The sequence below is a fragment of the Atractosteus spatula genome, chromosome 7 (assembly GCF_055471065.1).
Source record: "Atractosteus spatula isolate fAtrSpa1 chromosome 7, fAtrSpa1.hap1, whole genome shotgun sequence".
In the NCBI taxonomy this organism is placed as follows: domain Eukaryota; kingdom Metazoa; phylum Chordata; class Actinopteri; order Semionotiformes; family Lepisosteidae; genus Atractosteus; species Atractosteus spatula.
In genome coordinates, this window is record NC_142712.1 from 52,494,524 (window position 1) to 52,507,456 (window position 12,933).

The 12,933-nt window shown below is 37.6% G+C and overlaps 1 protein-coding gene across 2 annotated transcripts in view; it reads left to right on the forward strand.

Annotated features, from left to right (window-relative positions):
* The window catches only part of LOC148831411 (monoacylglycerol lipase ABHD2), a 28,337-nt gene extending 16,731 nt beyond the window's left edge, over positions 1–11,606 (forward strand). For both annotated transcript variants that reach the window (XM_088921424.1, XM_088921425.1), the window contains exons 7-11: positions 1,609–1,701; positions 2,283–2,396; positions 2,711–2,780; positions 4,148–4,232; positions 6,606–11,606. In XM_088921424.1, coding sequence (XP_088777550.1) covers positions 1,609–1,701; positions 2,283–2,396; positions 2,711–2,780; positions 4,148–4,232; positions 6,606–6,814 — 571 coding nt within the window. In that variant the 3' untranslated portion in view covers positions 6,815–11,606. The remainder of the gene's footprint in view (positions 1–1,608; positions 1,702–2,282; positions 2,397–2,710; positions 2,781–4,147; positions 4,233–6,605) is intronic.
* Positions 11,607–12,933: the final 1,327 nt, after the last annotated feature.

The window sequence follows — 12,933 nt, forward strand, 5'->3', positions numbered from 1 at the left end:
TTAGATGACATTTCATAACAATATAATACATGTTTTTTATTTAAGTCCATATGGCAAAATATTTAAGAATATAAACACATCCCCATCATATATGGTAAACAGCTTATATAGAAGCCTAGCTGCAGTCAGTACTAGACCTTTTCAAGTTATACCATAAAAATGAATTACTTAATAATATTGTCTCTGCAAATGTAATTGAAGTCCTATTAAAACTTACTACAATTATAGCTATTCAGACCTGAGAAGAGCAATATGAGGTCAACTTAAGCACTTGGGTAAAATATTTTGGAGAGTTGTGCGAGAAGCAACAGTCTAGAATCAGCCTGTTAGGGTATTCTCTTCTGCTATCTCTGCGCTCTTCTGTAAATGTGGAAGTAGCCAGAATCACATTTGGCATGACTTCAGGGAACTCTAGCCAGAGCTGAAGCACACAAGGGCTGGGCTGCCTGAGGGTTGAAACCTAACTGCCCTTTTTCTGGTAGCTTCCTGGTTCTTTGATTTCCTGTTTACGAGGAGGAAGTAGAGCACAGTTAAGACAATCATGTTCTTGTTGTTATTTAAACCATCTGTTAAATCCTGGGCAGGACAGTCTAGATGACATACAGTCTAATGTGCAAATAATCAGAAGTCTGGATTTATCATTTTAATGTTGTTGCATGGAGGGCTCTCTAGTTGGTTTATAGGGATTTTTTCACTTTAAAGCACATCTATTGTAATTTTGGGAGGATTTTCTCCAATGTAAGAGAAAACCAGTTCCATGTAAAGTACTAATATTTTAACTGTAGTTATTAATCTGTTTTCAGACTCATCTGAAATTGCATGACAGCACAGAGCATTGTTTGTCTTCTCCTTATTCATAAACACGAAAGACTGTAAACGAGAGGAAGCCAGTAGGCTCACCTTGACTGTTGGGTAGTTTAGTAACTACCTGTAGGTGGATTTACAATATCATCTACCCACTTGTAAGGATGTTTGAACCTCAGCCACCTGGTTGGAAAACCTGTTTTAGACAACCACTACTCTTTGTGAAAATGTTTCCTGTTCACAGCTCCGTTGTTATTGAGTTGTGAGATATTCTCACAAGTGAGTGTGAAACAGTCCCCTGGCTTGGTCAAATCTTCTTGGCTCTATATAGATCTGGAGCCTGTGACCTGTTCATATGATTCTCACTCTTAGAAGGTGTTCACATGTTTTTGAACTAATCTTTGACCTCTTTCTAAGGCTATAATGTCCTTTTTGTGGTATGGTGACCTGAACAGAAAAAGAAGCCTTACTAGTACATTTAAAAGCAGGACCATAACTTTTCTTGATTGAAATCTCTTACTTTTTCTATGTACCCAAGCATTCAGTTTATTGTTTTGTTTCCCTACATTGCCTTGAAGAGGACATTAACAATTCTACATCATAAATTTACAGATCCCCTTCATGTGTAGCTTCATGCAGCTTAGAACCACAGATGCGCTGCTTACCATGTGGATCCGTTTGTACACTGTTAAATATTAGATGCTAAGAGTACGATCCATGATCTTGTTTGTCTTTGCTTGTTGTGTTCCATTTAACAGTGTTTGAAGGAGACAGCCTCTCATACCTGTTTGTGTTTTGAATCAGGGCCCAGGAGACATTCCTGCAATGGGATCAGTGTAGAAGATTCTACAACTTCCTCATGGCAGATAACATGAAGAAGATCATTCTCTCCCACAGGTGCATAAAGCTTTAGAGATAGAACAGGTTTGCTTAACACTCAGTGATATAAAACACTGCAGGAGAGAAAAGCTATGACTGCAGGTCTTTGTGGCTTTTTTTTTACTCATAAGCTGCTAATTGAGAAAGTACAAACACTCAAGTTCTTACATTTGTCATACTTAATCCCAATGAAAACAACATACACCATACATTTAGTTTTTATTTTGACAGACCCTAGGTTCATTTTTCTCCTGGTGTCCGTTATCATATACAAGCTGTTCAAACATCATCACTGTGGAAATACATAATTATATGGAAATACGTAATACATCTACATCGTCATCTGTGGAAATGCAAATACTATTCTAGATAAAGATTGAACACTACTGTTTTTAACGGTGCAATTAGTGAGACCATGCAATTCACTTTTAGAAATGAGACAAAACAGACAGTGCCTGTGTAATGTTGCACTAATTGTGCAACTCTAGGACATATGTTTATTAAAATATAAATGTTCGTGACAAAGTGTGTTTTCATAAAGAAGCACAGTGCTCCTTAGTGGGAACTTTGAGTTGAGTCTTTACTGTTGTGCGTGGCAGGAGCATGCTGTTTGGGGAAACTTCAAGCAAGAGACCACTAATGATGGAGGATGCTGATCTAAGCCGGCTCTACACTGCCACCTCTCTCATGCAGATCGACGACAACATCATGAGGTGAGAGCCAGTGCAGTGTACTGGTTTCAGCTGAGCATAAGTGGCAGTGGCACCAATTTACCCAGCGGTTTTGTTTTTTTAATTATTTAGTTTTTTTTATGATAGTGTGTAACAACAGCTGTGGAAGTCTTTGTTGTTTTTTTTTTATCGTTTTGTTTCCTTTAGTCCTGGGTGGGTTCCTTATTGGAAACAAAAGCCTGCTGTGCAAATTCATTACATGTGCATTTAGGATGAGGTTTTGTGTCGGACTTGTGTTCTTTTTTCCCCCAAAGTGCATTTGATTGATTTTGTGCATTCAACATTTTGTCTTGTAGAAAATTCCATGGATATAACTCCTTGAAGGAATACTATGAGAAGGAGAGCTGCGTGCATTACATCCACAATGTGAGTAGGACATGACTTGTTTTCTCCCTCACATTTCCTTTTTTTCTTCTGCAAGAAGGAGCCACTTTCTTGTGTGTTAATACAGTGCCTGTTGTATTGGGGCTTTCTGAATTCATTGTTGTTTCATGGATCTTTTATGCGGAAATGGGGTCACACAAACCCAACTTGAGTTGTTACAATTCAAAATTGGTTCTGTGCTTCATTGATTGGGAACAGAATGGTTTGAAACAAGAATGTAAACAAATTCATGCACAAACAACACCAACATTGAAGCATGGGTGTTTAATCCAACAATTGAAGAGTAAGCTCCAATGGCCTATGTTCTGTTGTTACTGACTTTTGATTGATTCTTACAAGTCAAATTGGAGCATTCTTTTCCATTATTGTGAAGTCATCACATTCATGACCAAGCGAGGAATCCAGGGGTAAGACAATAGTGAAACAGTAGACTTTTAACTTATTTTCTTGTGGCACATTAGTATAAGCTTTATTCTCCTCTTCTTCTCACTGCAGTCATTAGGGAAATAAGCAGGTTGGCTAGAGTATATACAGTACAGTATTTCCCAGCTGCCACTGACATTGTGTCAATGCAGCAATACTATTACATCGGTACTAGCTATCAAACCTGTGTGAGGTATTTTTCATTTCCGTGCTAAAACCCACTTGCTAATAATCGTGTTGCGTTCCACCCATAGCATAATTCTGTTGAACAGCTAGAAGACCACAACGCCTAAGGCTGCATGAAATTCGTTTACCACGTATAAAACACAGCAACGCTGCTCCATTATTATATCATCCTCAATGCGTAATTTTAGAAAAGTGTTTATGCAGTTTGATGGGATTTGTCAATCGGAGATTACAGATTGCACACATGGTCGAGTATATATGAACTGAAGGCAGAAATTCTAAAGTAAAGGAACTGATACAAATAAAATATTTAAACCTCTGCTGGAGCAGGGTTGCAGTATAAGTAACATAAGATGGAGGCACTGATCAGAACGTTTTCAAGAACAAATAGAACAGTTTGAGAAAACTAAAGAAAACTTTCATCTGATAGAAGAGGAGGTTTTTGTAATTATTTCCCAGCAGTTTTGAGCTTTTAATTTTTTATCTGCTATTCACATACACATCTTGCCGATTTGTTTTTGGATTCACAAATGTTCTTCATTTCTTCTTCACTTTTTAAGATCTGTCAGTGATTTCTGAAAGAAGCAAATGCAGTATCAGTATTCTGCGAGGGAATCAACGGTAAAGAATGTAAATGCCTGAGAAAACATAAGAAGCTAGCACTTTTCTTTAAAAGCTGCTTTTTTTTATCCTCTCCAGTTTGATACTCACTAGTGTTAACTTGTTCGTGATCATCCCAGGTCAATGTGCCACTGCTGCTGGTGAACTCTGCAGATGACCCACTGGTGCACCAGTCTCTGCTGACTATCCCCCGCACACTCGCAGGTAAGATGAGTATTAGGAAGATGTGTGTAAAGGTCAAGATGGATTTTTGGTGAGGTTATTGAGATTACAAAAACTGAGACTAGAAATGCAGAGGGTTTAGGGTTTAAAAAAGTGTTGCTTAAAGACCAGGACAGTGGAAAATTAAAAGCAGAGCCCAAGCATAGGACATTCTTTAATTATATAGCATTATATTATATGCATCCTATCATTTCAACAAATGAATAAGATCTCTGCCCACCCATGGACAGGATGCCGGGTGTATAATTTTCCCAAGGAAGCAGAACACTGGAAATATCCCAGTGCATATTGGCTTTCTGCACCCACACACTGAAGTTTCCACCATCACATCCACCATAAATCTCTTTCCAGTTTCTGTTTATAAAATGTCAGCTTCATTTTGGAATAGCTGGTAGGAGGCATGTGTAAGACAAACAGGAAAGAGTGACGTTGCAGCAGTACATTTAGAGATGAAGAAGTGTCTGGAAAATGTCCAATTCCTGCCCTTTTAGATACCTCTACTCTTGCTTTCAGTACTCAACTTTCTGTCCTACTACTTTCCTGGTTTAGTCTTTCACTTTCTCTTCTGCACTTCCTAGGGGGAAAGGGGCCTCTTGTTCTCGCCGCCTGTTTCTAATTAGAATGGGCTTTGCGTTTGCTCAGGCACTAGGTTGTGTTAAATTTTTCAAGGCAATGCAATACGTCCTGTGCCTTGTTAGGCACTGGAATTCATTTCTTTGGTACTTGAGAGAAGTGTTAGCCCTGCTTTCTCCTCCCAAATGTCTTACTTGCATAAAACTTGAGGTCTAATATTGCCATAGTCCTAGACTCTTTTAGAGAAAACAACTTGTGTAATTCAGGCTGTTTGGGTAATACTGTACAGCCCAGAACAGGAAAAGAATCTACAGTACCTACCTCATTACTTGTGCATTTAGCAAAGCCTGTAATCTTGCAAAAATCAGCAGTGGACAACATACAGACCCGCTTTCTTTTACTTTCACTCACTGTTAAATGAAGACAACTGTATTACCCTCAAATGTGTACTTTTTACTCAGATTTGATGTTTCTATAAACAGACTTCTTTATATTTACTGTTGCGGTAAAACGTCATCTTTGCTGTCTGCTCAACTGTCAGCTGTAAGGTGAACATCACACTTCCATTCCACTCTTCTCTTTATAAACCCTTCGACTCTTTGGCACTGCACACTGAAAAGCATTAGCTACATCTGTTGCCTAAGGTCTCAGGGACTCTGAATACATATGGGTTTCTATGTACCAGCTGTCTTCGTGCACCTTAAAGCAAGCACAGTGTAGTGCAAATGAAGTCCATCTGGGGAGCTAATTATGGGTCAGCAGTTTTGATTTCACCACTTTTTTTATTAAATATTCCGATATCTAGGGCATCTTCTTTTATATGTATGTTTTCTTCTCTAGATTGCAGCACATTAAAATATGATGCTGGTTGGTTTCTACAGTATGTCATTTACTTTCCATCATGCTGTTGCTAATGAGCATTCCTGTCGGAGGGCTAAAAGTGAAGTGGCCTTTTAATATGACAGAAGAAGTAGTTTCTGGAGTTGTGTCCATGATGAAATGGAAAGTGTCTGCTTCTACAGAACTTGCAGTAAATATATTACAGTATATATACAGAATTCTGTGTGGTTCTTTAAACCAGTATTCGAAACCTGCAGACTTCAAGATCATTATTGTACAGCATTACGTTATTATAGATCATTATTATAGATCATTGTATTGTACAACAAAGCTTCAAATGTAGAAAAAAATATGCAAGTAATAGTGCCTCTCTGGAAATTACTGTACAGTGAATTTAATATTTTATTGCTGTCTATAAATGTTTTATAACCGCCATTATAGTGTGATTACAAATTCCACTCTTCTGGCTTTATTCTCTTCCCCTTTTCTTTGTTGTTGGCATCTGTTAAGTCATTATCCCTCCATCTTCTTTCTTTCTTTCCCTTGCTCTATTGCTTACCACAATGCCATTAAAAAAAGTCCTAGAGTTTTTCCAGCTAAGCACGAACCAATACATAGGGACACACCTGGGTAATAGAGAAACCCCTTGTGCAGACTCTAAACTGCAAAAAGTGTCTCTTCTTCTATGTCCTTCAGTCAGTCAAACATAAACTAAAATAATTGCATTTAAAATGGAAGACAGGGGGCGCTTCTTTACCAAAAGTTACCCAAAGGGATGTGTGCTTATAGAACAAGCTATCCAGGTGTGCTATTGAAGCTGATACTCAGGCCTTCTTTAGAAACAGCTGTATTAGATCCTTGGATCATTTAGCTACTAACAAACAGGTTAGATGGGCCCAATGTGCTTATCTCATTTGTAATCATTCTTATGCTCTCTCACAGAAAAAAAAGAAAATGTGATATTTGCTCTCACGCTACATGGCGGACACCTGGGCTTCTTTGAGGGTGCCGTGCTCTTCCCTCAGCCTCTCACATGGATGGACAAGGTGATAGTCGGGTATGCTAATGCCATCTGCCAGTGGGAGAAACAGAAACCACCATGCCAAAGTGGGACAAGGAGTGAGAAGGACTGCTCAGAGGATAAACCTTAAGATACATCGCAGCCCTGCCCCTCTCGCCACACCCCGTCACTGACTCCTCCCACATTCATGCCCACTTTCTTACAGATATTAATTTTTATTTTTTCTGTAAAAAATCTGCTATTGTGTTTTCTTGGTTTCTTGGAAAAAAAACACCTCCACGGTTTGGCACAGAAAAGGGAGCTCGATATTTGAACATGCTGGAACGAAAATTAGAAGGATTCTTTAAAATGCTTAAAAGTCAGCATAAGGGGATTAGTTAGGCACTATTGATGCACAGCACTTGTGTATATTGCCAATGTAAGAAAACATAGTGGAATATTACTTGCACAACAAAAGCTTCCACGCAATTTATAACAGTCAGCTATCTTTGTTTATTTTAGGCACTTAAGGGATGGCCAAGACTGTTTTGCTGAGGAATAATCTGAGTTTACACTGTGTAGATCCTGTTTGCACTTTGCACCCCATTAAACTCAAAGCACTGAGAAGCTAAATTATAAATATCTGTTTTGAAAGCTTGTTTTTTTTGTTCAAAGGATATGTTGAATTTTTTTATTTTTTAGTGCATTAACATTTTAGTCTCCCTTTTCATTTTAATTTCCCGGACATTAATTTTTGCCAACTTCAACCTTGGTTTTGATCACTGTAATGTAGAGCCATGGAGTTACTTCCTTAAATCTGATCTGAGTATTTTCTTGGGAAGTCTGTGCTTTTACAAATTAAGTATCAGATAGAGATAATCATCAAGAGGTTCTGTGCAAAGTCATCCTGTATTTTTATATCACCATGTTCCTTTTGTTTTTTTGTAATTGGTAGTTTTGGTTCCTAAACTTTTTATTTAATGAAATCCTAAAAATGAACACAAGTTCTATGTAGTGGAAGTTTAACAAGTGAGAGAAGTCCTAAGAACTTTTAAGAACAATTTCCTTCTCCACACTAGAACGGAATAATATCAGGAGCAAGTTTATACTTGGTCTTCTACCTTTCACTTAGTATGCTTGAGTCTCTCATGAGAAAGTGAGAAACATCAGATGTTGCTAATTTCTATCTGTTACTTCGCTAAATTACAAAGACTGGGAAAGAAATGTTCTCTCTAACTGCCTCAACATTCAGGAAAGGTGTATATGATTTGTAAGAGTAGATGGTTGCTGTGTATTTCAGTTTTACTCTGTGCTTCAATATTGTTAGGTAACCAGTTTAGCCAGGAGTCACTGCAGTGGATTACAACAATTTAAAATGAAACCTTAGAAAAAGCAGTTTTTGTCATTTTACTTCACTTAACAGTCTGTTAGAACTTGTGTTTTTTCCAACAATTGTACTGTTAAACCAACTCATCAGTAATAAGGCTGTTAATAACCATCATCATTTGGTTTTTGAAGGGCATTAATTAAGAACCATATCGATTGGGTAATGTGCTGGTTTAACAAGGATACCTCGCACTGTTAATTGTTTCTACAGGCCGGCATACTGTCTAATCCTCGGTTTTAAAAAATGGCTCGTAACACCAAGGAATCAAAGTTTAAAAATTCACATTTATTGAAGAAGTACGCTTGGACCATGTCTATAGCAATAAAATTAAACTGCTGCTGGAGGGAAAAAGAAATCTCTCTTCAGTGCCCTGAAGGGATGCCGAATGGCATTTCTCTGTGGTCTATTTTGGCCCACAAAAGGTCAAATAATATAGCTTGCGGTTGTCTTCGTGTAGTCAATGGGGTGTCGACACTGAAAATGATTTAGCAGCTGTTAAGTGTTGTGGGGAAAGTCTAGGAATTAGTTGTAGCTTCTGGTAACATGGTTCCAGTTGTGCTCTGTTGATAAAAGGGAGTTGGTAAAGTGAAACCTGAATGTTGACATGTGTGCATACTGCATTAATGTGTGTGAGTGGACTAACGGCAAACCCCCACCCAGAATTAGTCTAATCCAAAACTGCTCCTACCGAATTACTGTAGAGTAACTACTTGGAGATCAGATCTGATCTGTTTTGGGAGAGTTTTTTTTTGAGCGAATGATGAGTGAAAGATACTGTACATGGCAACACTTTTTTTTGGCTCTTTTTCTGTATTTGTTTTCACTTTGTTATAGCTGTTGTTGCTTTCAGTTCTGATCATCTCTGATATCTTCATGTACTGTCACCTTTTCTCATTCTTTTCTCTTCCAATCCACGCAATACTATTAGCTCAAAACAGACTTGATAAAATATGAAAAAATACTTCAGTCTGATAAATAGCATTTATAAGAAATTAACATGTTATGAAACTGCAATTAATCACTTACAGGAATTACTCTAGAGAGTGATATTCTGTCTGGTTTATTTCCCTTCCTACTTTATACATAACATTCCCGGAATCTGGTTCTGTGGACTTTCTGTAGATGACATTCAAGTCCTTAGGTTAGGTATTAGGTTTCGCTTTATCTTTAAAAGGTTAGAATATATTTATGGACACATTGACCCTTACCCCCATACTGCATGGAATGTACTATTTTGTTTGGGGAAGGGGGTGCATAGAATGTACAATTTTATTTTGGGGTATAGGAAGAGCAACTTTGACAATCCTTAGTGTTAAACCAAAAATAATCCGCAAGGATTAATAAAAGTGAAATGTTCTAAATACCTGAGCTCATTTTTCTGTATCTAATCTCAGAAAGAGCCCCAGGGATTTGAACAGCATTGTCTTTCAACTGGGTGGCGGCTTCGCAAGTACTGTGCGGCACAGAGAGTGTTAGGATTTTTTATTTTTATTTTGCACATTTAGTTTTGTTTAATACTCACCACAGACACAGTCTCAAGGTGTTAGCGAGTAGGATCTATCAAGACAGCGTATCTTGAAAACAGAAACAGTACTTTTTCTAAAACTAGTCTGGAACCTTCTCCAATCTAACATTGGTGTACACCTTCTCCTTTTGTACTAAGGACCATGTTAATTAATATGTAGTGGAGAATAACAAGCTGTCTCTAACTTGATCGGCTTACACTTTGAGTACCAGCCTCGTACTCATCCATCAGAAAAGTGTCTTTGTTTCATATGATTTTACTTAAAATCTCCTCTTTGCCAAGTTTCCACTTAATCTTTACATTTAAGCTACAATAGTGTGCCTAGGTGCACATTGAGCCTTGCTGAACTAGATTTGCACACTCATTATATTGCAAGGGCTCCTTCTATAGATTTGGATAGTAAACCTTGTCGTACTGTGTGTAGAGTTGCCATTCCTAGGACCAGAGTATAAGGCAGATAAGCGTCGGCTCCAGGTAACAGGATGGATGTAAAATATATACAGTAACTAGCTTTAAGGTTTTTATGGACTCTATAAGTAATTTAAACCACTTCAGACATGTGCTTTATTTTAATCCAAAGCAGAAAGCAAATAGGAGATTAAAAATGCTCAGATGAGGTGTGAAATACTGGACCTGAGGGTTAATCTGAGTGTAGAGGGTTGTGATGAAAAATGAATACAACCAAGACACCAGCTAAAAGCTGAAGGTTCTGCTGCAGCTTCCTTCCATTATTGTGTTATGCCTTTTTTTTGTCTATTTCATGAAAAATTTCAGATACTAAACTGCATTTATTTTCTTCACTGTTTTTCCTGTGTTTTGATAATTTTTCTTTTATAATTATGGTTGATTATGATGTTGGATTGGACGTGTGTGTGCTTGCTTATATGTGTACTGTATGTGTAATCACCACTCCTGGGTATATAATAAAGGGAGAGAAACGACACATCATTTATAACTGCAAAATCGTTACATTAGTGAAACCTTGCATATTAACCATGTATAATTTATACTGGGGACCAAGTTTGTTTGGTGGTACTTCTCATGTTACCTGTAACAGACAAAATTAAACTTGAAGTACATGGAAAATGAGTCTTTTTTTTTTTCTAGATGTATACCCCATGGTGTGTTTGTTTTCTTATTGCAATACATGGTTAGTGAGATATTTCAATTACTAAAAAAATGTTGTTCTTCATTGGTAGCAGTTGTGTCATGGTCTTGTAGTCTTTTCTTTTTACAATCGGTATATAATGGTAAAGAGGTTTTCCTTTGCTACTTCAGCAAGCAAAATCTCCACATTATTCTGAGTGTGGAGGGTTTTATACATGTACGCAAGGGATCACAAAGCAGATGCTTTATATCCATTTCTCTCCAAATAGTTAAGGTTAAAAGACTGCTTAGGAGCATAAACTGCATATGTCATTTTGGAACCAGATCTTTATATGTTTATCTTTAAAAATGAAGAGGGGAAACTGTAGTCATAGGAAGGAAATTGTAACATCAGCTATTAGTTCCTCAGTCTTTTTCCCCTCTGAGCAAAGAGGCATATTGGAGTCTTGCTGAGATCTTTTAAAACGGCTCAGGCACTCAGAAGATACCTGTGCCCTGTTGACACCAGCTTTTTAATGGAAACCAATCTAGAGTGGGGGGGGGGATGTGTAATGTAAAGGCAGTGCTGCTGACGAGAAAGCAAGTTGTCTGTGTGATCCTTAGAAATGACAGGCCTGCATGAAGCAGATATGAGTTGTGAGGGTTAAAGCATATTGTAACTCTCAGCTGAATGTAAAAGGGTTGATGTTTCCATTTTATCAATGTTTGTTAATGTATCTAAATACTACTCATTTAAGGCTTTACACATCTATATATACTTTTAGTTTTTGGACATTCAAATTTTATTTGACAATTCTGGTTATTGCCACGTTTCAGAATGGATTACAGGTCACTTGTGTGTTTTTGTTCAGAAACCAAGGGTGTGTGATGTAATATTTCAAGAAAAATTACAATTGTGTTTGAATTAAATTATTTTCTTGTAAATATACTGCCTCTCATGCGTCATTCTTTATTTCTAGTGATGGCTCTAGATGGACTTCTTAGTCTTAATCATTTAATACCTTCATTTTTATGAATGGGTTACTTTATTGCTTCAATGTTTTGGATTGTGTTGTCACTTCAGATCCTTACAAAGTTTTAAAGACATCTGAAGATGTCAGTAATCAAACAGCTGAATCACCTAAAGGTCAAAATCTGCCTAAATTGTACCTAATTTATGACTTCACTTACAGTCCTGTACCTGCTTACTCTTCCTCAAGATTCTCAGTGTACTTGTAAAGCGGGTTGCTTAATCTAGAGTTATTCTGGATAAGATCACTGCATTATTTGTCCATGAACTGAGTATTTTGCTTTGAAATACATGTTTTATCTTTGCAATTATGAAATATTGCTCTGTTGCTCCAGGGCTGAGTTTCTAATTTAATGCACTGAACAGTATGATAGCACCCTACTGCAGTACTGCCTAAACACAAGTACTTATTGGGCTCTATTGTTTAGTACAGACGGATTTAATGAAAGGGTACCAAGCCAAATGACACAGAATATTAAAATATAGGAGGTTACCAGAAAACAGGACCAGAGGAACCTGTCCCACTTAGCCCAATATAAGCAATCGCCAGCTAGTAATGCTTAAATATCTAAATTCTAAAAATTATTTGTAAACCATTCTTTTAACATAGGGAATACATTTCCTTCACTAGACAGGGGGAAAAATATTATGCAATAGCCAATGACTGTGAGTGTCTGATTGAAAATAAGGGAAATGCAATTCCTTGGTTCTGGTTGTGTTAGTGCTGTTCTAAAACTGCTCTCTTGGGATGCCTATTCAAGTATTATACTCCTCCTTTTCGATTTTCCACGTCTCAACCCTGAGCAACGCCTAGCCTCTCAGGCACACAGGCTGTATCATCAGCCCTGTCAGACCCCTCACCTCCCATTGACTGTCAGGCTTCTAGTTCACCACTGGAATGTTTATCTTTCTGGAGGCAGGAGTTTTCTCAAATTCTCGGAGCATCTGAATCTCTCTTCTCTCGACCCCCACACCTAAAAATTAGGATGTCACGTAACCTTTAAAGCAAAATAAACCAAAGAGTTAAACTTGTAACAGGGACCACATGGAGACCTTGGGCTGGCTGATGTCAGCAAATGTGGTACTGATGAGCAGGCAAGGATTTATTTTAGAAACCCAGTGGGTGGTGTTTTTGAAGTCTCAGATGAGCGCTAGGTAACTATCATTGCAAAGTTTTCTCCTAATGATGAAAAGCCTAATTGTATTGTAATAAACAAGTATTTTTTTCACATGAAATTCTCA